The 24,422-nt window shown below is 49.4% G+C and overlaps 1 protein-coding gene across 1 annotated transcript in view; it reads left to right on the top strand.

Annotated features, from left to right (window-relative positions):
* The first annotated feature begins 6,677 nt into the window (after positions 1-6,677).
* The window catches only part of trap1 (TNF receptor-associated protein 1), a 30,199-nt gene continuing 12,454 nt past the window's right edge, over positions 6,678-24,422 (top strand). Inside the window, exons 1-12 of the mRNA XM_059654048.1 lie at positions 6,678-6,814; positions 11,093-11,257; positions 12,759-12,841; positions 13,016-13,156; positions 14,597-14,668; positions 15,926-16,086; positions 16,582-16,691; positions 17,374-17,447; positions 20,529-20,684; positions 21,752-21,872; positions 22,758-22,827; positions 23,501-23,648. Of these exons, the coding sequence (XP_059510031.1) occupies positions 6,736-6,814; positions 11,093-11,257; positions 12,759-12,841; positions 13,016-13,156; positions 14,597-14,668; positions 15,926-16,086; positions 16,582-16,691; positions 17,374-17,447; positions 20,529-20,684; positions 21,752-21,872; positions 22,758-22,827; positions 23,501-23,648 (1,380 nt within the window). The 5' untranslated portion in view covers positions 6,678-6,735. The remainder of the gene's footprint in view (positions 6,815-11,092; positions 11,258-12,758; positions 12,842-13,015; positions 13,157-14,596; positions 14,669-15,925; positions 16,087-16,581; positions 16,692-17,373; positions 17,448-20,528; positions 20,685-21,751; positions 21,873-22,757; positions 22,828-23,500; positions 23,649-24,422) is intronic.

The raw sequence follows: 24,422 nt of genomic DNA, 5'->3' as shown, positions 1-24,422 counted from the left end.
TTGATCAGGACCCAATCACCCGGTCGTACCTGATGTACTGCGAACTCTAGTGGAGGTGTCTGGGTCAACAGACCCTTTTTCCTAAGGACAGACAAAGAAGAACCGAGCGACACAATATAGTTCTGTAAAAACTTATCGTTGAACTCTACAGTCGGTAATTCCCCTTTTCCACCCAAGAAAGGTAATCCAAACATCATTTCATAAGGAGAGAGGCCAATATCACGTCCAGGCGCAGTCCTAATGCCTAACAAAGCGATAGGTAAACATTTTGTCCATGGTAATCGAGTCTCTAGGACTAGCTTAAACAGTTGCTTCTCTAAGGTTTGATTCATTCGCTCTACCCGTCCAGAAGAAGGCGGGTGCCAAGGAGCGTGGAATTCCCAAGAAATCTCTAACCCCGCCATTACCTCTTATAGGATCTTAGAGGTAAAATGGCTACCTTGGTCCAAATCTATACTTTCCACCACTCCAAATCGAGGAATTATATGTTCTAAAAGAGTTTTTGCTACTCCCTTCGAGGTGGCCGAGGACATTGGAAATGCCTCCACCCACCCAGTTAGATGATCCATTAGGATTAATAAGTACTTTTGCTTCCCTACTGGGGGTAATTCTGTGTAGTCTACCTGTATCCTCTGAAAAGGTCTTACCCCAGGGTTTCTTCCATCTTTTGGCCCCTCTCTCATTACTTTCTTATTAATCCTTTGGCAAGTCGGGCAGCCTGCACATACCTGCTTAGCTAACGTGTATATCCCTTTGCATCCATACTTTCTTCACACTATGTGACACATAGCTTGGGAGCCCCAATGACTGCCTTGGTGCAAAGTGGCTAGGATGTTCCTCATGACTGGTTTGCTCAACAACTCCCTCCCATCCGGGAGGATCCACCTTCCTTCGGTTGTCTTAGTGGCCCCCATCTCCTGGAACTCCTTTTCTTCTTCTTCCGTGTACATGGGGCTCACGGAAGGGGACTCCACTAGGGGTGTGAGAACCCGTATTTTTGTTACTGTAAGGTTCATAGCAGCCTCTTTGGCTGCCTCGTCTGCTAACTTATTCCCTCCTGCTTCTAGGGTACTTCCCCTCTGATGTCCGGGTACATGGACTATAGCTATTTTCCGGGGTAATTCCAAATTTTTCAACACTTGTCCTATCAACTCTGTGTGTAAACTCCTTTCCCCGACTATTGATTAGTCCACGTTCTTGCCATATCTTTCCGAAAGTATGTACCACCCCACAGGCATACTTAGAGTCGGTATAAATTGTCCCATCCCGGTTCTCTAATTGTTTTAAAGCTTGGTTTAATGCATACAACTCAAGTCTGGGCTGACCATGTGTTAGGCAGTCGATTAGCGTCAACGATTCGATTCTCATCACCGTCCATTATTGCATATCCATTGTGTCTTTTTCCTTGTATCGCTCTTGATGACCCATCTATAAAGACTGTCCCCATCATGTAAGGGGATATCCTTTAGGTCCTGTCTAACTTTGGTTTGATACTCTATAATATCTAGACAGTCATGTTCTAATTCCCGTTGGTCTAGGGGCTCTCCTTTCCATAGGAAGGTAGCCGGATTTAAACAGGTGTCTGTTGCTAACACGAGGTCATCTCTCTCCATCAGAATGGCTTCGTATTTTAATATTCGTGAGTCTGTCAGCCATCTCCCCGCCTTTTGATTTAACACAGTTCTAACTTGATAGGTGGTACTCACGACCAGTGCCCCTCCAAAGGTAAGTTTATGGCTTTCTTCTACCAGTATGGCAGTGGCTGCCACTGCCTGTATACATTCGGGCCATCCTCTTGAGACAGGATCCAAGATCTTGGACAGGAAAGCTATGGGCTGTCTCTTTCCCCCTCCTTTTTGGGTTAACACCCCTAAGGCCGTTCCATCATTTACTGTCACAGAAAGGTGAAATGGCTTATCTAGGGAGGGCAGGTCTAACACCGGAGCCCGTATTAGACTTCGCTTCAATTCACGCAACCCATCCTTTTCCTCTTCCGTCCAGTGCAATCTTTCATGTCCAGATTCTGTCAATTTATAGTACAATCCCTTCGTTTCCTGGGCGTATGCTTCTATCCATAATCTACAATAGCCCAACAGTCCCAAGAACTTCCGTAATTCTCGTTGGTGGCCGGGAGGGGCAGTTCCAATATCCCTTTAATCCTTTCAGGGTTAATGCGCCTGGTACCTTCACTAATAAGGTGTCCTAAGTATTTCACCTCTCTCTCTGCATATTGCAGTTTGTTCCTAGATACTCTTAAACCCTGTTGCCCTAAAAAATTTAGCAGTCCAATTGTGGCCAAACTCACATCATCTCTCTTTTGTCCTGACACAAGTAAATCATCTACATATTGCAACAATGACGTTCCCTGAGGTATTTCATGTTGTTCCAGGACTTGTTCCAGTACTTGTCCGAATAAATTAGGTGATTCTGTGAGTCCCTGGGGAAGTACTGTGCACCGGAATTGTTGTTTTCTACCCGTGTATGGGTTTTCCCATTCGAAAGCGAACATATCGCGGCTTTCTGAGGCCGAGGGACATGCCCAGAATGTATCTTTTAAATCTATTACACTAAACCAACGGTGATCACAAGGTATTTTACTCACCGAAGTATAGGGGTTGGGTACTACTGGGTGTCGCGTTCGAACCAATTGGTTCAACGCTCGGAGGTCCTGCACCACTCAATAGGTTCCATCTGGTTTGCGGACGGGCAGTATTGGAGTATTAAAGGGCGACATACATGGTTCTAGCAGTCCAGTTTTTAACCAGGGAATCTATAACGGGTTGTAGATCTTTACGGCCTTCTAACGATATAGGGTACTGTCTAACCCGAACCGTCTCATCTTTTCGAGTTAGTGTGATCACCAACGGGGTAATAGTTAGGTGCCCTGCGTTATCAGCCCTCGCCCACACATCAGGACTGATTTGTTGTTCTTCCCTCGGCGTTAACACAGCCATTGTTACAGGTACCGCACTATTCTCTACCCCAATTTTTAAGCCCAGCAATATAATCAAATCCCTACCCAGTAAATTACTCCCAATGTCGGATGTATAGTAACTGCCCTGTTACTTCCTTATCATCGTTTCTAATTAGGGTTGGCTCAAAAATAGGCACTAGGAATCCTGCGCCTTTTACTCCGGAAACCCTGAGATACTCGTTAGTCAATTTAACACTAGTAGGTACAAAACTTAGGGATGACCGTGCCGCACCGGTGTCCACCAAGAATACTGCCTCCTCCCCTTCAGGTCCCACCTTTAAGTTTATCAAGGGTTCCCGGTGGGCCTTAGGAGGAAGGAACCCCTGACTCCCCTAATCCTCATCGAGGGCCATTAGGGAGACCGTTTCCCTTTCCCGTGTTAACTCTGGGCATTCCCCCCTAAAATGTCCCACTCTTCCACAACGGTAACATCCTGCCTGTTGTCGCCCTCGTCTAGTATCTGCCTCTTCTTTTTGTGTCTCTCTCCGCCTCCGTGTTCCCTGTTCAGCTTTTTCTTTCTTTGTCACTTCGTTAATGGCGGCGACCATCATTTTTGCTTTTTGTTTCTGCTTCTCGTCCTCCCTTTTTACATATACCTTCTGTGCCTCTCATAGTAATTCCTCCATCTGTCTCTCTCTCCATCCCTCTATTTTCTGTAATTTCTTTTGTATGTCCGGCCACGATTTAGTTACAAACTGGACTTTTAAAAGTCCCTGAGCTACCGGATCATCGGGATCCATCCCCGAATACTTCCTCGTGGCCTCCTTGAGCCTTTGAAGAAATGTAGAAGGAGTTTCATCCTTCTCCTGTCGTACTTCGAAGGCTTTAGCAAAATTCTGCGATCTGGGTGCTGCCTCTTTAATTCCCAATATTACCATTTCCCTCAAATCCCGCATTGATGCTCTATCGTGTCTATCATTATTGTCCCAATGAGGATCGGCATTCGGGAATTTCTGATCTGCGGGGGCCACCTTCAGTCCTGCTGGGGTGCCTTTTTTTCCCACTCCTGTAAGGCCGCCCTCCTAATCATACCTCGTTCTTCCCCCGAAAATACGGTTCCTAGAATTGCCATCAGTTCTCCCCAGGTATATAAATTGGGTCCTAGGAATTGATCTAACTGTTCGGCCAGTCCGACCGGATCCTCTATTAAACTTTTCATTTCTTTCTTAAAGATCCTAACTTCACTACTGGTTAAGGGAGCGTTCACACGCCCAATGTCACTCTCCCCAATCGGGACCTCCCTTAAAGGGTATAATTTCCCCTTTTCCTTTGTTTCTGCCCCTCGTTTATGTGTGGTACATAGAACGTAGAACATTACAGCACGGTACAGGCCCTTCAGCCCTCGATGTTGTGCCAACGTGTCATACCGATCTCAAGCCCATCTGATCTACACTATTCCATGTACATCCATATGCTTATCCAACGACGACTTAAATGTACCTAAAGTTGGCGAATCTACTACTGTTGCAGGCAAAGCGTTCCATTCCCTTACTACTCTCTGAGTAAAGAAACTACTTCTGACATCTGTCCTATATCTTTCACCCCTCAATTTAAAGCTGTGCAGATCGTGTAATTCTGGGCCCCCTAGGTTCCGTATCTTTTACCTCAGTGTCTGGCTGTTTTTCAGGTGCTGGGGTTTATTCTGGTTCTGGTTTGTTCTGGGGCTGTGGGCTGGTTGTAGGGAGGTGGCAAACATGTTAGGGGATCCTACTGTGGTTTCTCTTGTTCGTCCTTTCCCTGCCCTCCCCCTGATCTTTCTGTAGTCATAGGATATAGTCCTACCTTCGCACCACCTATCCAACAAGCCGCATAGTCTGACTCTTGTTGACTGGTTCTTTCCGATTGACATATATATTTAATTCTTGACACAACCAATCCTCATCAGACCCATATTTGGGCCAAAAAATATTAGGTACCTTAATGCTTTCTCTAGACCAAACAAAACAACAATAATTTATCACTGTAGTCTTATCTTTCTCCCGTGTCCGGGAGCTGTATTCTCAACTGCCCAACATTCTCCCCAAAGGGCTGTCAGGTGGAATATATTCCACTTTGACATTATTTGCAGATCGATCGCTACTCAGGCAACTCCCCTTGCCTCCCATTATGCTAATTTAATTAATCTTGTCGAGATTCGGTGGCGCCTTCTTCCACACCCGCTTCAGGGTCCTAACCCTCGCGTGGGGGATTTCCCCTCTTAACAACCGGTCGAAGGCTGGGTGCTCGAATCAGGCAGACACCTTACTTGTCCAATTAATCAGGCCAATTATATACTTGTTATATTTCGCCAATTCTCCATACGTCCCGACCACCGAGGCAATACTTAAAGGTCAGTTTTCTTACCTTGGTCCGTGCGTGGAGTTACCTGGTCGTTACAACTCTTCCCCGTACTTCCCGTACGTCCCCGCGGCAATACCTGCAGCAAATACCGCTGCTCCCTGGTCGCCCAGACAGATCTTTAAGACCTTTCCTGACCCGGGTCTTGTGCACAAGAGTTAGCCGACCGGACCCGCCGCGTCTACCCGTCTTGTTTCCAGGGTCTCCCAGTCCGGATCGCACTCGCCCAAACCGCAAACAACAAACAAGGGAGTTGGAGATCACTGAAATCGGTGAGGCGCGCCTTCCCCGTCGTCCCAAGAGTGTCGAACGGTTGGCGTGTCGGATCCTGGACGAGCCCCTAATTGTGAGAAACAGTCCCTACTCACAAATTCAGCCTGAGACAAAGCCTTGGAAACAAGACAATTTTATTCTGCGCGATCTTGCAAGAAAGGGTGTCTGCTAGACAGGAACACACACACACAAAGAATGTTAACCGTTCTTATACAGTTTCCAAGTTGCAGAATCACGCCTCCCTGCTCCCATTGGTCTTAACCTATCATTCCCCATCCTGTCGGACCGCCCTTGTTTATTGTTCCCTTTTCTGCCGGCCGAAGGCCCCATTCCCTTTTTTTTACTGCAATCCTTATTTGCTATTCTAAAGAGCACTAGACATGCTGTACGTGCGAATCGTCAGGTTTGCAGAAATAAGCCTCTGCTACAACACCCTTATCTCTACCATGTCCTTGTCTGCAGAAAGAATGTTTCTGGTCATGCTAACTGCCATCTTTGCAGAACCAAGTCTCTGGTTAATGATAAACTTCTGCTACAAAATCTTGTGAATTTCTGCTTTTGCAAGATCCCACCATTCATCCTTACCTGCAGAAACAACACGTTTAATCTCTCACACACATAATACTGCGGTTATAAACCCAGTGAACTTTTACGATTCACTTAGTAACCAGTTCATCTCATATGAATAGCTATTTTCTTTTCGATGAGTTAAAGTTGGAATCAAACGTTTTAAAAATTACAATATTGAAAATAAAAGACGGCTAATTTCAGAAAATTGCGTGTGCAGAATCTTCAGTGCACATTTCGCCATAATTTATCTTTACCTTGGGGTTTCGTCGCACTCCACTTCGACAGAATTAAGTTTTCATTTGTGAAAACTGGGAAGATGAATAATTTATGTTCCGAGGAAGGGTCACCGGATCCGAAACGTTAACTCTGTTTTTTCCTTTACAGATGCTGCCAGACTTGCTGAGCCTTTCCAGAAACTTTGTTTTTTGTTCCTGAATTACATCATCCGCAGTTCTTTCGGTTTTTAATTTATGTTTTTAATTTTCTCGTGTTACAATCAGGCGCTGAACGAGACAGCCTTGGACTCACCGACCACTTTCGAGAGAGGACCCCGTCCCTCTGACGTTGTCGGCGCGACGGACATGGCGCTGCTCCGCGGAGTGCGAGGCCTTTCCGCCGTCCGCGCGCTGCTTCGAACCCGGCTCCGGAGCAACGGTCGGGGTGAGGAGGGTGGCGGGGGTCGGGGTGAGGAGGGTGGCGGGGGTGGGGTCGGGGTGAGGAGGGTGCGGGGTGGGGTCGGGGTGAGGAGGGTGCGGGGTGGGGTCGGGGTGAGGAGGGTGCGGGGTGGGGTCGGGGTGAGGAGGGTGCGGGGTGGGGTCGGGGTGAGGAGGGTGCGGGGTGGGGTCGGGGTGAGGAGGGTGGGGGGGGGTCGGGGTGAGGAGGGTGGGGGGGGGTCGGGGTGAGGAGGGTGGGGGGGGGGTCGGGGTGAGGAGGGTGCGGGGTGGGGTCGGGGTGAGGAGGGTGGGGGGGGGGTCGGGGTGAGGAGGGTGCGGGGTGGGGTCGGGGTGAGGAGGGTGGGGGGGGGGTCGGGGTGAGGAGGGTGGGGGGGGGGTCGGGGTGAGGAGGGTGGGGGGGGGGTCGGGGTGAGGAGGGTGGGGGGGGGGTCGGGGTGAGGAGGGTGGGGGGGGTCGGGGTGGGGGGGGGGTCGGGGTCGGGGTGAGGAGGGTGGCGGGGGTGGGGGTGTCGGGGTGAGGAGGGTGGCGGGGGTGTCGGGGTGAGGAGGGTGGCGGGGGTGGGGGTGTCGGGGTGAGGAGGGTGGCGGGGGTGGGGGTGTCGGGGTGAGGAGGGGGGTGGGGGTGTCGGGGTGAGGAGGGTGGCGGGGGTGGGGGTGTCGGGGTGAGGAGGGTGGCGGGGGTGGGGGTGGCGGGGGTGGGGGTGTCGGGGTGAGGAGGGTGGCGGGGGTGGGGGTGTCGGGGTGAGGAGGGGGGTGGGGGTGTCGGGGTGAGGAGGGGGGTGGGGGTGTCGGGGTGAGGAGGGGGGTGGGGGTGTCGGGGTGAGGAGGGTGGCGGGGGTGGGGGTGTCGGGGTGAGGAGGGGGGTGGGGGTGTCGGGGTGAGGAGGGGGGTGGGGGTGTCGGGGTGAGGAGGGTGGCGGGGGTGGGGGTGTCGGGGTGAGGAGGGTGGCGGGGGTGGGGGTGTCGGGGTGAGGAGGGTGGCGGGGGTCAGGGTGAGGAGGGTGGGGGGGGTCGGGGTGAGGAGGGTGGCGGGGGTGGGGGGGTCGGGGTGAGGAGGGTGGGGGGGGGCGGGCTGAGGGGGGGGGGCGGGGTGAGGAGGGGGGTCGGGGTGAGGAGGGGGTCGGGGTGAGGAGGGGGGCGGGGGGTCGGGGTGAGGAGGGGGGTCGGGGTGAGGAGGGTGGCGGGGGTGGGGGGGGTCGGGGTGAGGAGGGTGGCGGGGGTGGGGGGGGGGTCGGGGTGAGGAGGGGGGTCGGGGTGAGGAGGGTGGCGGGGGTGGGGGGGTCGGGGTGAGGAGGGTGGGGGGGGGGTCGGGGTGAGGAGGGTGGGGGGGGGGTCGGGGTGAGGAGGGTGGGGGGGGTCGGGGTGGGGGGGGGTCGGGGTCGGGGTGAGGAGGGTGGCGGGGGTGGGGGTGTCGGGGTGAGGAGGGTGGCGGGGGTGTCGGGGTGAGGAGGGTGGCGGGGGTGGGGGTGTCGGGGTGAGGAGGGTGGCGGGGGTGGGGGTGTCGGGGTGAGGAGGGGGGTGGGGGTGTCGGGGTGAGGAGGGTGGCGGGGGTGGGGGTGTCGGGGTGAGGAGGGTGGCGGGGGTGGGGGTGGCGGGGGTGGGGGTGTCGGGGTGAGGAGGGTGGCGGGGGTGGGGGTGTCGGGGTGAGGAGGGGGGTGGGGGTGTCGGGGTGAGGAGGGGGGTGGGGGTGTCGGGGTGAGGAGGGGGGTGGGGGTGTCGGGGTGAGGAGGGTGGCGGGGGTGGGGGTGTCGGGGTGAGGAGGGGGGTGGGGGTGTCGGGGTGAGGAGGGGGGTGGGGGTGTCGGGGTGAGGAGGGTGGCGGGGGTGGGGGTGTCGGGGTGAGGAGGGTGGCGGGGGTGGGGGTGTCGGGGTGAGGAGGGTGGCGGGGGTCAGGGTGAGGAGGGTGGGGGGGGTCGGGGTGAGGAGGGTGGCGGGGGTGGGGGGGTCGGGGTGAGGAGGGTGGGGGGGGGCGGGCTGAGGGGGGGGGGCGGGGTGAGGAGGGGGGTCGGGGTGAGGAGGGGGTCGGGGTGAGGAGGGGGGCGGGGGGTCGGGGTGAGGAGGGGGGTCGGGGTGAGGAGGGTGGCGGGGGTGGGGGGGGTCGGGGTGAGGAGGGTGGCGGGGGTGGGGGGGGGGTCGGGGTGAGGAGGGGGGTCGGGGTGAGGAGGGTGGCGGGGGTGGGGGGGGGGTCGGGGTGAGGAGGGTGGCGGGGGTGGGGGGGGGTCGGGGTGAGGAGGGTGGGGGGGGTGGTCGGGGTGAGGAGGGTGGGGGGGGGTCGGGGTGAGGAGGGTGGCGGGGGTGGGGGGGGTCGGGGTGAGGAGGGGGGTCGGGGTGAGGAGGGTTGGGGGGGGGTCGGGGTGAGGAGGGTGGCGGGGGTGGTCGGGGTGAGGAGGGTGGCGGGGGTGGGGGGGTCGGGGTGAGGAGGGTGGGGGGGGCGGGCTGAGGAGGGGGGGGCGGGGTGAGGAGGGTGGGGGGGCGGGGTGAGGAGGGGGGCGGGGGGTCGGGGTGAGGAGGGGGGTCGGGGTGAGGAGGGGGGCGGGGGGTCGGGGTGAGGAGGGGGGTCGGGGTGAGGAGGGGGGCGGGGGGTCGGGGTGAGGAGGGGGTCGGGGTGAGGAGGGGGGCGGGGGGTCGGGGTGAGGAGGGGGGCGGGGGGTCGGGGTGAGGAGGGGGGTCGGGGTGAGGAGGGGGTCGGGGTGAGGAGGGGGTCGGGGGGTCGGGGTGAGGAGGGGGGTCGGGGTGAGGAGGGTGGCGGGGGTGGGGGGGGGTCGGGGTGAGGAGGGTGGCGGGGGTGGGGGGGGGTCGGGGTGAGGAGGGTGGCGGGGGTGGGGGGGGGTCGGGGTGAGGAGGGTGGCGGGGGTGGTCGGGGTGAGGAGGGTGGGGGGGGTGGTCGGGGTGAGGAGGGTGGGGGGGGTGGTCGGGGTGAGGAGGGTGGGGGGGGTGGTCGGGGTGAGGAGGGTGGGGGGGGGTCGGGGTGAGGAGGGTGGGGGGGGTGGTCGGGGTGAGGAGGGTGGGGGGGGTGGTCGGGGTGAGGAGGGTGGGGGGGGGGGTCGGGGTGAGGAGGGTGGGGGGGGTCGGGGTGAGGAGGGTGGGGGGGGGTCGGGGTGAGGAGGGTGGCGGGGGTGGGGGGGGTCGGGGTGAGGGGGGTGGGGGGGGTCGGGGTGAGGAGGGTGGGGGGGCGGGGTGGGGGGGGTCGGGGTGAGGAGGGTGGGGGGGGTCGGGGTGAGGAGGGTGGCGGGGGTGGGGGGGGTCGGGGTGAGGGGGGTGGGGGGGGTCGGGGTGAGGAGGGTGGGGGGGGCGGGGTGAGGAGGGTGGCGGGGGTGAGGAGGGGGGTGGGGGGGGGTCGGGGTGAGGGGGGGGGTCAGGGTGAGGAGGGGGGTCGGGGTGAGGAGGGTGGCGGGGGGGTCGGGGGGAGCTTCGGGGTGAGGGGGTGGGGGGTCAGGGACTGGGACTGGGGGTGGGCAGAGAGAGAGCCCGGGGTAAGTGGGTGGTGGTGGTGGTGGACGTGAGTGGGTAGAGAGAGAGCACCTCCCGGGGCGAGGGGTGTCATGGGGAGAATGAGGAGGCATGTTAGGATTGGGGACTACTGAGGGGCCTAATAGGAGGGACATGGGGAGAGGTGTGGTGGAAGGGCCCAGCATGTGGAGATAGTGCAAGGGTAGTGGGAGCACATTTGGATACTGAGGGGACACTGTTGCAGATAGTGATAAATCATGGGTTGGAGGTGGTGGTGGCACTCAGGTTGAGCTAAGAAGGTAAATTTAGAATATAGCACAGTACACCCCCTTCGGCCCACAATGTTGTGCCGACCTGCTATCCTAAGATCCATATACCCTGCTTACCCTACATTTTATTAGCCTCCATGTCCCTATCCAGGAGTTGCTTAAAAGTCTCTAAAGAATCTGATTCCACTACCACTGCCAGCAGCACATTCCACATGCCCACCACTGAAATTGTAGAGAGGATTGCAAGGAGCAGTAAGAGAAGGGGGAAATAGAGATAGAATGACATTGATAACATTAATTGTTTGATCTGAGCTTTGTGTATTTTTAACAGTTTGAATGGGATGATGACGATTAACAGTAAAGTATCATCATTCATCTTTAACCTTGTTGCATCTTGTATTCTTGACTGAGGAACTGAGCAATCAGACTTGGTGAAGGGAGGGGAAATCAGAATTGATCTTTCAGTGAGAGAGGAATGTAATTGAGATTATTCGATAAATACACATTCTTTATTTGTTAACAATTTTTAATTATTGTTATTGTTGTAGAGTGTGAAATTTCCAAGCTCCAGTATTCGATCTTTTTGAATCGCAATCAATACACAATTGCCCCCACTAGTTCCATCTGCTGGCACCTTTACAGCACACAGACAGCACAGAGTCAGGAGGAAGAGTCATTGCATAATATCATCTCTAACTCTGAGACTGTGAAAGGTAAGTGGGGCAGATGGCACCTCAGAGTTGCAAAATATCAGCTTGTTTTTTTAGTTTATGAAGGAATTTCACACTGATACAGTGAATAGAGGCCACTTGGCACCTGGCTGCTTCTTTGGTTGTGCTACCACTTAGTTCAATTTCTCTTTTCTTTCCCAATAGCCCTGTAAACTTTTGTCCCTCGAATTATCCAAGTAAGTCAATTTATCATTGCATTGGTGCAATAGTTCTTCAATGTAGTGTCCAATCTTCTTCAGTTCCTTCTTCAGATAAACTTTCCTCCATCATACAATCAGAAGTGAGGATGTGCAACCATCGGGGCACAGTGTTCATCATTCACAACTCCTTAAAGCATATGTGTCACTGTGCAGCAAGACTTATTTCAGACTTAAGAAAGAGGGGCAAGTAACATTTAAAGCAGTCAATGACCATCTTCAACAAGAGATATTCTCAACATTTTCTCATGGCATTCAATGGAATTGAGCTCAGTATATTTCCCAGTATCAACACCCATTGAGCAGAAGCTGAACTGTATCAGTTATGTTAATATTGTGACCAAGAACAAGGAAGAGTCTGGGAACCCTATGGCAAGCTACTCACCTGCCCACCATCCACAAGGTACAAATGAGGGGTGTGATGGAATACTCACCACATACTGGGAAAAGTGCATCTCCAGCAACACTCAAGAAGCTTGACGAAAGTGCCCATTTGAGTGGCAACTCATCCACCAACTGAAAACCCAGTTCCTCTCTCACTGTGGCGCATGGTGGTAGTATTGTGCCCCATGTACATGTTATACTTCAGCAACCCACCCCAAACCACTTTGTACCTGTACTTCTTGGAAGGACAAGGGTAGAAGACACAAGGGATCACAAAGACCGACAGAGCTCCATTCCATCCTGACTTGGAAGTATGCTAACACTTCAATGATACTGCATTAATGTCCTGTGATTCCCTTCCCAGCAGTGCTGTGGGAGTTCTTACACAAGATGGAATACACCTTTTCCAGCAGGTGACTCATCTTTACCACCTTAAGGCCAATTAGAGATGGGAAACAAGGGTGGCTTTGCCAGTGATGCCTACATCCCATTATAGAGAAAGAAGTGTCTGTTTTAGTTATTTTTATTTAATTTATTTCCTCTTCCCTTCGAAGGAGTTCCATTCAGTTATTGTAGGTAACAGAAATAACAGCTTCACTGCAATAATTGTAAATCACTGCATTTAAAATCTTTTTTATTTTCCCTGCCTAGGCTCTTTCTCAATGATCTTAAGTCAGACAAATTTTGTGTCCTCTTTTTTGTTAAAGTAAAGTTTTGTTAAAGTAACAACACCTCTTAAAACCTGCATCATTTTAAACATTTTTGTTAAATTTCTCCTAAATGTCTCTGCTGTAAGGAGAACAAAATCAGCTTCTCAGGTCTTTTTGTTTGTAACCCATTTGCTGCTGCATCTCTCTTGAGCATTATCCTTTTTCTTCCCCCAACCACTCTCCCCTCCCCAGGTTCTTTTTCCAAACATGAGTTTCAGGCAGAAACAAAGAAGCTTCTGGATATTGTTGCCCGGTCATTGTACTCTGAAAAGGAGGTAAGAAATTAAAAATCTGACTTGCTTCCTAAGATTTACAAAAAAAAATAAATAACGTACAGTGCCTGACTGATTTCATTATTGTAATTTTAGATTGTCCTGGATCTCAGAGAATTCCCTTAGCACGATTCCTTTTTTTTAAAAATCCTGTTACTATCCCCTAATTTCTTATAGGTATTTATTCGTGAGTTGATATCCAATGGAAGTGATGCGCTTGAAAAGCTGCGTCATAAACTGGTGAGCAGTGGCCAAGACCAGACACCACTGGAACTTCATCTACAGAGTGATACAAAGAAGGGTACCTTAACCATCCAGGTAAGGACAGCCTTGGGGGGAGATTTTGGCCTAGTGGTGTTATCGCTGAACTGTTAAATCAGAGACGAGACAACATTCTGGGAACCCAGGTTCGAATTCCGCCATGGCAGATGGTGGAATTTGAATTCAATTAAAAAGATCTGGAATTAAGAGTCTAATGATGACCGTGAATCCATTGCCAATTGATGGAAAAACCCTTCTGGGTCACTAATGCCCTTTCAGGAAGGAAACTGCCATTCTTACCTGGTCTGGCCTACATGTGACTCCAGACCCACAGCAATGTGGTTGACTCTTATCTGCCCTCTGGGCAATTGGGGATGGGCAACAAATGCTGCCTGACCAGCAACACCCTCATCCTGTAAATGAATAAAGAAAAAAATATTTTCTTTCTTTTGTAATGCTGCAGTTGTACAGATCCTTGGTAAGACCCCATCTGGTGTCTACTTGGGCGCTCAATCTTGAGAAATGTTTAATATAATAGCAATTTACTGTGGATTCTGGAAGTCTAAACTAGAAACAAAAATTGCTGAGAATCTGGATGTGAGTTTGCTCGCTGAGCTGGAAGGTTAGTTTTCAGACATTTCGTCACCATTCTAGGTAACATCAACAGTGAGCCTCCGACGAAGCACTGGTGTTATGTCCCGCTTTCTATTTATCTGGTTAGGTTTCCTTGGGTTGGTGATGTCATTTCCTGTTCTTTTTCTCAGGGTATGGTAGATTGATTTGGAGCCAGTGTGTTTGTTGATGGAGTTCCGGTTGGAATGCCATGCTTCTAGGAATTCTCGTGCGTGTCTCTGTTTGGCTTGTCGTAGGATGGATGTGTTGTCCCAATCAAAGAGGTGTCCTTCCTCATCTGTATGTAAGGATATGAGTGATAGTGGGTCATGTCTTTTTGTGGCTAGTTGATGTTCATGTATTCTGGTGGAATATTGCTGAGAATATTCAGTAAGTTTTGCAGTATCTAAAGAGAGAAACACAGGCTGTAAGTTCTGGCAGCCTGTTCTAATGAATGATTATTGTATCAAAATGTTAATGCTGTTTTTCTCACTCTGTAGATGCTGCCAGACCTTCTGAACGCACTGAATATTTTCCATTTATACTCAATGAGATGTTATGCCTGGAGAGTGAATCTGCAAAGATTCACCAATACTGTACTTGGGCTGAAAGGATTAAATTATCAGGCCAGGCTATATAACCTCGTTCCAAAATTTTTTCTTTGTTGAGGAGTGATCTAATTGAAAGATTGAGATACTGAAACCGATGAACAGTGTCAGTACGGAGAAACTGTTTCGTCTGATTGGGAATAGCACTACAGCACTCAGCCTTTCAAGATAGATTTTGTATAACACAGTTCCTAATACAGACGAATACTGAGATAAGTAATTCTGGCCTTGAACCTCTGGTTTCAATGTGCTGTTATTGTATTTTGTCCCCTCACAGGACACTGGCATAGGGATGACCAGGGAGGAACTAACTGAGAACCTTGGAACCATCGCACGTTCGGGATCCAAGGTTGGAAAATTCTAGAATTTGTTCATTCATTTTCTTTACCTTTTCTCAAGCCATGGGTCATCTCCTTCTACCTCCGCTCCAATGTCTTCACCTTCTGTTTCTATGCTACCTAGTATTGGCAGCAGCCATCCTGGGCTGCCATTTCATAATCATAATCATAACTATTCGAGGCTTGCAAGCCTGGTGATGAGCTGTTTTGGTTTTTCAATCATGGGTGTTCACACTCTGGCCTAGTCCTGCCTCACTGTGTTTTGAAAAGGATAGTGTCTGGGAATAGGTATCCACGCTTCCTCTACACAACTATCCCCACATAACACACCCCACAACATTAAAGGCAGTATAGCACCTCTGCCTGTATTGAAAGCAGCTGCATGGCTGAATATATTGAATCTGAGACCTTTCAAGCTATGACTTAGCTTTTAAGTGTCATTTTGTCAGCTGCCTAACGATGGACCGATGGGGTATTCTTCAGCCTGTGATGCTCCTTTTCATTGGAATTGAATATATTTTGCACAATGTTTAATATTGTATATTTGAAAGGAGCAGAGGGGAAGGTCAGAGGTAACACAGTGTAAAGCTGGAGGAACACAGCAGGCCAGGCAGCACCAGAGAGGCGGGAATGTTGATGTTTCATGTCGGGACCCTTCTTCAGAAATTTCTGAAGAAGGGTCCCAACCCGAAACATCAACTTTCCTGCTCCTCTGATGCTACCTGGCCTGCTGTGTTGCTCCAGCTCCGCACAGTGTTACTTCTCACTCCAGCATTTGCAGTTCTTGCTATCTCCAGGAGGGGAGGTCAGACTTCTTATTCACAGTTAACAAAGTGTAGAGCTGGATGAACACAGCAGGCCAAGCAGCATCTTAAGAGCACAGAAGCTGACGTTTCGGGCCTAGACCCTTCATCAGAGATGGGGGAGGTTATTCACAATGATGTGTGATCTGGTACGTCCTGACTAAAAGGGCAATGCTTTGATATTAACTTTGTAAGGGAACTATGGATAACTAATTGAGAAGGAGCAATTTTTAAGGGTATGGGGAAAGACCAAGGAAGTTGGGGCGAATTGAGTAAGTTCTTGCAAAGAACTAATACAGGCAGACACAATGGGTCTCCTTTTATGCTGTATCATTTGGTAAGTTGTGCATATTGTACCCAATTGCTCACCTTGTTTGTTTGATTCCAGGTAAGAACCTTTGAATGTATTTGATTGATTTCCTCAAATGTTGCCTTAACAGATTCTCTTTTCATTCTTGATTTTAGGCTTTCTTGGAGGCCTTACAGAACCAAGCAGAGGCTAGTGCTGGGATCATCGGACAGTTTGGAGTTGGATTCTACTCTGTGTTCATGGTGGCTGATAAAGTGGAGGTGTACACACAGGCAGCAGCGAATGACAGCACAGCATATAAATGGGCTTCTGATGGGTGAGGAAACTGCACTCTCTAATGCCAACAGTTTATAGAAAAGGCCGTCCTCAACTTGAGAAGAACCTGGTGATATGGGTTGGGCTGAATAAAATTAATTTGCTCACAGGATGTGAAGCTTGCTGACAATACCAGCATTTATTGCCCATTCCTAATTGGACTTAATATGGTGGTGGTATGCCACTGCCATGAGCCACCAACGTTTGTAGTGTAGGTACACCCACTGTACAAGATTTGTAGTGTAATGGGGGGGTGGGAGGCTGCAGGAAAGGAGCTCTGACATGAGGGCTGTGCGGGAATGTGGGAGGGCATGGGTTGTCTCTAAGGGCCACATTGGGATTTTGGGAACAGAATGAGTCTGCATTCAAAAGTTTTGAGGATGGGAAGGAGGTGGGAGAGTTTTGTGAGAGTTTGGTGGAGTGGTGCATGAATAGAGTATTTTACAGACTCATACTGAAGCTGCTTTGCTGATTGGACAACTATCTGTACCTCCAGCTCTGGGATGTATGAAATTGCTGAAGCCACTGGGGTGAAACCAGGAACCAAGATTGTTATTCATTTGAAGAAAGATTGCCAAGAGTTTGCAAGTGAAGATCGGGTTAGAGGTGAGAAGTAAAAAAAAATACTGCTGTAGGTTAAGCGCAGAAACCAAAGGTGCTGTGTGCAGAATCCAACTTGGTGCGATTATTCTACTATTTGTTGCCATTTCTTTCTTTCTATTACTGTGTTCTTTGATTAAATTTACACAAAACTTGACAGACTGTGAGATAGCCAAGAGGTGATTGAATGGAGAATTTCAGAATGATGAGAGGTTTTGTGGTATGTTAATAACAAAAGGCCATCAATTTAAAATAATTTATAGAGGATCTTAAGAGTTTTTGGAATTTGGAATGATGGGCTTGTAAAGATGGTGGAAACCAAACCCATAAATAATTTGGAAATGGATTTGAACAAGTTCCTGAGGAAGTCAAACTTGCATTGTTGTAGATAAAAAACCGAGATTTGAGATTATACATGACAATTCTTTCAAAGAGGCACAGGCAGGACGAATTGAATGACTTTCTGTGCTTTAAAGTTTTGATGATCTTCTGTCATGGAGAATTGCATTCCAGTGTGATCATGTCAGAGCTAGCACTTGGGTGGATGGAGCAATCAAGTAAATGTTGAAGGAATTTGTTATTGACCATTAAGGCAGGATAGTGCGGAGTAAGTTCCTGCGTCTGTTATAATAGCAGCTGCAATTGAACTGGTGAACAAGTATAACTCTGCACGTGGTTTGTATTCCAGATGTGGTGAACAAATACAGCAACTTTGTTGGATTTCCAATCTACCTGAATGGACGCCGATTGAATACACTTCAGGTTAGTAGATGATGAGGACTCTTTACCCAGTTTGAGTAGAAAGTAGACTGTCAATAAATTTGGAGCTGGAAATGCACAGCTGATCAGACAGCATCTGAGGAGCAGTCAATGTTTTGGGCTGAAACTCTTCATCAGGCCTGGGGAGGGGGTGGAGGCAGCCCAGAAATAAACAGAGGGTGGAGGCCCCGGGGTGGGGGCAGGGGCAGGATAGGTGGATGGGGCTAGGAGGGTATTCTGGTTGGTCAGTGGGAAGGGTGGAGTGGACAGGTTAGTAAGAAGATGGACCAGTTGGGAGTGGAGAGATTTTGAAGCTGGTGAAGTCGAGTTCTGAGGACGGGTCACCGGACCTGAAATGTTAACTCTGACTTTTTCTTCACAGATGCTGCCAGACCTGCTGAGTTTTTTCAAAAACTTCTGTTTTTGATGAGATCCCCAGTGTGGGAACAGGCCCTTCAGCCCAACAAGTCCACACCGCCCCTTGAAGCATCCCACCCAGACCCATTCCCCTGTAACCCACACACCTCTGAACACTACGGGCAATTTAGCATGGCCAATCCACCTAGCCTGCACATCTTTGGACTGTGGGAGGAAACCGGAGCACCCGGAGGAAACCCACGCAGACACGAGAATGTGCAAACTCCGCACAGACAATCGCCGAAGGCTGGAATTGAACCCGGGTCCCTGGCGCTGTGAGGCTGCAGTGCCAACCACTGAGCCACCATGCCGCTCCTGATCTTGTTCCTGATTTACAGCATCTACAGTTCTTTCAGTTTTTATCTGGTGAAGTCAACATTCAGGCCATTGGACTGTATACTATGAAGCAAAATATAGGGTGTTGTTCCTCCAGTTTTATGTTTGTCCTCACTCTGACAATGGATGAGGCCAAGGTTGGACATGTCACCAAGGGAGTGGGAGGGGGAGTTAAAGTGCATGGTAACTGGAGGATCTTGAGTAGGAGATAGAAGTGGGCAGTGCAGGGTTGGAGAACTAGCTCCTACTCAAGATCCATAAACCCGACTGCCCTGGTCGATCCATTTTCTGTGCCTACTTCTGCCCCCCAAGCTCTTCTCCTCTTACCTTGACTCAGTTCTTTCCCCTTTGGTCAAGGAACTCACCTCCTACGTTCGGGACACAACCCACATCCTGCACCTTGCCAAAATTTTCAATTTCCTGGTCCCCAACAACTCATCTTGACCATGGAATTCAGACCCCGTGGACCTGCATCCCTTATGAGGATGGCCTAAAAGTCCTCTGCTTCATCCTCTCCTGAAGGCCCACCCAGTTCACCACTGACACTTCCATTCACTTGGCGGAATTGGTTCTCACGCTCAACAATTTGTCCTTTGAGTCCTCCCACTTCCTACAAACCAGAGGGGTAGCTTTGGGCACCACATGGGCCCAAGCTATGCCTGCCTGTTTTTAGGACTCGTGGGACAGTCTCTCTTCAATAACTACACTGGCACCATCCCTTACATCTTTTTCTGCTATATTGAGGACTATACAGGTGCTGCCTCGTGCTCCCACAAGGAGCTTGAACAGTTCATCAACTTCACCAACACCTTCTGCTGAGCCCTCAGATTCACCTGGACCATTTCTAACACCTCCCTCCTCTTCCTGGACCTTTTCATCTCCAGTAACTGACTCACCACTGACATTCATTTCAAACTACTGACTCCTCCTCACCCACTCCCTTACAAAAAATTTTATCCCGTATTTTCGATTCCTCTGCAGCATGTACTCCCGGGGTAAGACATTCTCCTCCAGGTCCTGCCAGATATCCTCTTTCTTTAGAGACCGTAGTTTCTACCCATCTGTTATTAAGGATGCCCTCAACTGCATCTCCCCCATTTCCTGTGCTTCTGCCCTCAAACCCTCTTCCCCATCAACAAAAATAAGGACAGAGTCCCCTTGGTCATCACATACCACCCCACCAACTTCCAAATGCAGTGCATTATCCTCTGACATTGCTGCTAGTAACAATCAGAGCCACCACCAAAAATATATTTCCCTCCCCACCCTGTCCTCTTTCTTCAGGGATTGTTCACTCCGCAAATCCCTCGTCAGCTCCACACTCCCCACCAACCCTCTCCACCACACCCGGTACTGTTCCCTGCAACCACAGGAGGTGCTCACTTGCCCCTGCACATCCCCCCCCCCCCCCCCCCCCGCCCCCCCACCTCCATCCAAGGCCCCAAACAATCCTTACAGATCTGGCGGAGATTCACCTGCACTTTACCTAACCTCATCTACTGAATCTGTTGCTCCCGATGTGGTCTCCTCTATACCGGGGAGACGAGACAAAAACTCCACGACCAGTTTGTGGAGCACACCCACCAACTAGGCCTTCTGGTTGCCACTAACTTTAACTCCCTGGTGTCATGTCTATCCTCAGCTGCCTCCTCTGTTGGGGTGAGGCCAAACGTAAACTGGAGGAATAACACGCCACATTTCGCCTTCGGAGCTTACAGCCCAATGGCGTGAATATTGACTTCACCAGCTTCAAAATCCTCCCCCCCACCTGTCCATCTTCCTACTCACTTATCCATTTCGTCCTTCCCACTGACCAACTGCAATTCCCACTACCTGCATTCACATATCTCCACCTCACCTATCCTCACCTCACCCCCACCCTCCTCCCTCTTTATTTCTGGGCTGTCGTCTCCCTCCCTAGTCATGACGAAGGCTTTCAGCCTGACACAGTGACTTTCCTGTTCCTTGGATGCTATCTGACCAGCTGTGCTTTTTGTGTTCCACATTTATTGACTAGTCTCCAGAATCCGTTGTACTTACTGTCTACAGAAAGCGGACTGTGCTGTATGGAACAATGGACGATTTTGTGAAGCAGACAATGCTGTTGAATCAGATGAGAGAATGCCAGGCTGATTTACAAAAGTGGCAGTACTGCTGGGCTGTAAACATAAACCCCAGTGGGATGTGTTAGAGATTGGCTGATGAGTTGAAGGCAGTGAGTAATTGATGTAGTTGATTTGGGGCTCCAGTTTTTGGAATTTATTACTAGAGAATTGGACTGACTGATGGATTTACTTGGTTGATTAATTTGAGAAAATGATTTCCACTAAGGCTCTGTGGATGATGGATCCAAAGGAGATCAGTGAATGGCAGCATGAGGAATTCTACCGCTATGTTGCAAAGGCATATGACAAACCACGGTACATCCTCCACTATTGCACTGATGCCCCACTCAACATTCGCAGTATCTTCTATGTGCCAGACATGGTGAGTGTTGTTTTGGATGGCTCGTGTCTTTGATTTGATTTACTGTAATCATTAAGTACAGTGAAAAGCTTTGTTTTGCAAGCAGACAGATCATAGCAATCAAGGACTTACAGATAATAGGGTGCTTAGACAGAGCAAAACATACAGGTTACACTGTACAGGAGGTGCGCAAAGCAAGATCACCATTATTTGAAGCTAGAGAGTCAATTCAATCAGTCTAATGATGGCAGGAAAGAAATTGTCCTAGAACTGGTTATAAATTTCTTCTTCTGTCCAGCAAAGATAGTGCAGAGCTGGTTAGTTATCTAAAACTGCTGTTCATTAGGGCATTGTTAAGACTGTTGGCCGTGTATACGGCAAAAATGAAAAGCTTGCATTTTAATAATATCCTTAAACTCAAATGTGCCAAAGTACATTATTGTCCATGCAGCCCTTTCTGCTGTAATGTAGGAAACACTGCTAATTTGCATGAAGCAAAAATCCCACAAACAGCAATGTAGTAATTGCCAGGTACAATTTAATACCTGTGGTTGAGGACAAATATTGCCTAGGATAATGGAGACAAAGCCTCTTCATTCTTTGAATAATGCCACATAAGATTTTATGCACCTCCAGCAATACAGCCTGCATTCCAAATGTGTTGCCTGGATATGGAGATTACTTATGGAAAAACAAACAAATTGAGCAGTTATTTTAGCAGATTTTGATGACTGTCAAATAAGCGAGCATGAAGAAGTTAGGCAAGGATTGGATTGGGGTTGTTATCGAAGATTGCGGTTGCAATGTCCATGGGTGGAGGGGCACGCCTTGGTCATTTTTGGTGGTGGACAGAGAGAAACAGCAAGTGAAGGCAAAGAGAAGATCGGGGATGTGGAGTCCTCAGTCAAGGCTGCCAGAAGGTGCAGGGTTGGATGGGGTGCCAGGGTGTGGGGATGGTATCTGAGGTGGATTGGGGAATGCATTATCTAGGGCTGAGGGTAAACGGAATGTTCGGGGTTGACATTATGGTGTCAAGGACTGGGGGTTACATTTATAATCCTATTAGATATTTTTCTCTGGTTATGTAGAAGCCGAGTATGTTTGATGTGAGCAGAGAGTTGGGGTCCAGTGTGGCATTGTACAGCCGGAAAGTGTTGATTCAAACTAAAGCCACTGACATTCTACCCAAGTGGCTCCGATTTCTACGTGGTGAGTGTCGTGCATTTGATACCTTGTCCGATCCATTACTAGAGTCTAAGTGTCAACTACTGTTCATTGAATGTCTCAGTCAGAGCAACGTTATTACCAACTTGCTATCTGCCTGCCCCTTTATCCTTCAACCCAACATTGTGTTATCTGCCTTTCTTGTCTGAAGATTAGCTCACCGATACTGCACGTCACGTCTTCACATATGTATTTTGGAGTACAAGCATCATCATTTTCATACCATGGAACAAATCATTGCAAAGCATGGATTACAGGGAGACGCATAAAATTTGGCTTTCTGGGGACTTCCCTTCATCCCAGGACCATCACTGAGGAATTTACCGTGACCTGTAGAGATTTCCTGTCCCAGGACCCTCACTGGGATTTTAATTCTTTGCCAGGATCTTGAGTACGGGTGGAAATTTTTGTTGATATTTGAGCAATATCATGCCTAATGATAACTATTTTCCGTCCTTCTAAATATTTATACCCAGCAGCTTTTTCACCCCCCCTCCCCTCCTCAGTTATTCCTTTCAGTAATCTCAGTGCCAGTCTGTGGTCTAAAACCAACAAATAAAAATTCCAAAGATAGTGGGACCTGCTGATGCTGGAGAATCTAAGATTACAAAGTGTAGAGCTGGATGAACAGTAGCATCAGAGAAGCAGGAAAGCTGAAGTTTCAGGTCTAGGATCTTCTTCAGAAAATTTCTGAATTTATTATCTTATTATCTTAAATAAAAAGTCCAATGTCTTTTACAGTGACTGTAGCAGCCTAAACCTGCCCTGTCTACAATGCCTCGCTATAGTGATTAAAGTTTGATTCTAGTCAGTTATCTGCTAATCAGGGCTACTAAACATGGTTTTTCATACCATTTCCTTTGCTTGTAGGTGTTGTTGACAGTGAAGATATCCCACTGAATCTCAGCAGAGAGCTGCTACAGGAGAGTGTGCTCATCAGGTACGCAGGGTTGGAATGTGTACAGCATATGCTTCAACCGCTTGTGTGCTGGTGAATTAAGGAGTCAATGGATCGTGAATCAAGCAGGCTGTTCTGTCCTGGAAGGAAATAATATCCAGAGTATTGTTTGATCTGTGAAGTCCTTGAGTAGATTCCAGTCTGTTAGTTGCTCCAGGGTGACCTTTATTCTATAAATGATGTGTATTTATGTAAAAGTAATTTTTTCTACTCTAGAAGTCATGGGATTGCCTTCTAACGAGTAATATTTTCAAGGGTTTGGCACGTGTGTTTGATTTGGGCCCAAATCCAAAATTAGCATTTTCTATGAAATATCATGAAAGTCAGCAATACTAAAGAAATTTTAGTAATTAATTATCCAGCATTTAATCATTTTGTAATGTGGCAACAATATACATTTCATCCCCAGTTTTATTCGTTGGTTCTGAAAGTTTTGGGCTTTAGTGCTGAAAAGTTAGGGTTAACTTTGGTTTATGAAAAATTACAAGTTTTAGGGCTCTCACTGCTGCCCTCTGCTGAATGATTATAGGCTGAAGTCAGACTGGGAGAACTTGGCTTCCCTCCCTTGTTTAATGAATTTACCCAGAAAAGAAGCAATTCAGCCACACAGTTGGGGCTGATGTGTAACTCAAAAGATTTTCGTTGTTGTCTGCAGGAAGCTGCGGGATGTTCTGCAACAACGACTCATCAAATTCTTCCTGGACCAGGGGAAAAAAGAGCCTGAAAAGTTCATGAAGTTTTATGAGGATTATGGATTGTTCTTGCGTGAGGGAATTGTGACAACTACTGAGCAGGATGTGAAGGTTTGCTGGCTTGAGCTCTTGATTCGTCGCTGGTTAGGAATGACTGAAATTCCTGATTTGATTTTGTATGGTGGAGGGATGTGTACTTTCGAAATGACTTTTCAGCCCTTCTTTGAGTAGAAGTCTCTGTGTGTACAGGTGATTTGTATGTGATTGTAGGGCCAAAATTTCAACCCACTGAGGCAAAGAATTCTAAACCTTTTTGAGTGAATTTTTTTTTCTAATTCCTAAATGATTAACTTCCTTATTCTGAAGCTGTGTCCTCTTGCTGTGCATTAATCAGCCCAAGGTGGGGGGAACAAAACTTCCTAGTGTCTACTTTGTCAAGCTTCCGTCAAATTTTGTAGGTTTCAGCAAGATCACATCTCATTCTTCCAAATTCCAAAAAACTACAGGCTCAATTTAGTCCTTCTCTAATTGTAGGTTCTGAGCCTTCAGTACATGTATAAACTTGCATGTGGAAACCAAAACTTATGTACTGTGCTCCTAGTGTGGTCTCACCGAAGTATTGTACAGAATTTGAGCGGGTAGAGAGTGGGCAAATGTTCTGCAATTGGGAAACAGAGAGGTGTAGTGAGATCCAGGTGTCCTTGTACATCATTCGCTGAAAAGTAAGCATGCAGGTATAGTAGGCAGTGAAGAAGGAAAATGGTATATTGGCCTTCATAGCAAAAAGATTCGAAAACAGCAGCAGGATGCCTTAATGCAAGGGCCTTGATGAGACCACACTGAGAATGTCGTGTGCAGTTTTGAACACATTATCTGAGGAAAGAT

Source organism: Stegostoma tigrinum, chromosome 23 (assembly GCF_030684315.1).
Source record: "Stegostoma tigrinum isolate sSteTig4 chromosome 23, sSteTig4.hap1, whole genome shotgun sequence".
Lineage (NCBI taxonomy): Eukaryota > Metazoa > Chordata > Chondrichthyes > Orectolobiformes > Stegostomatidae > Stegostoma > Stegostoma tigrinum.
Note: the sequence above shows the minus strand (reverse complement) of the source record. Positions and strands in the feature narration are given on the sequence as shown.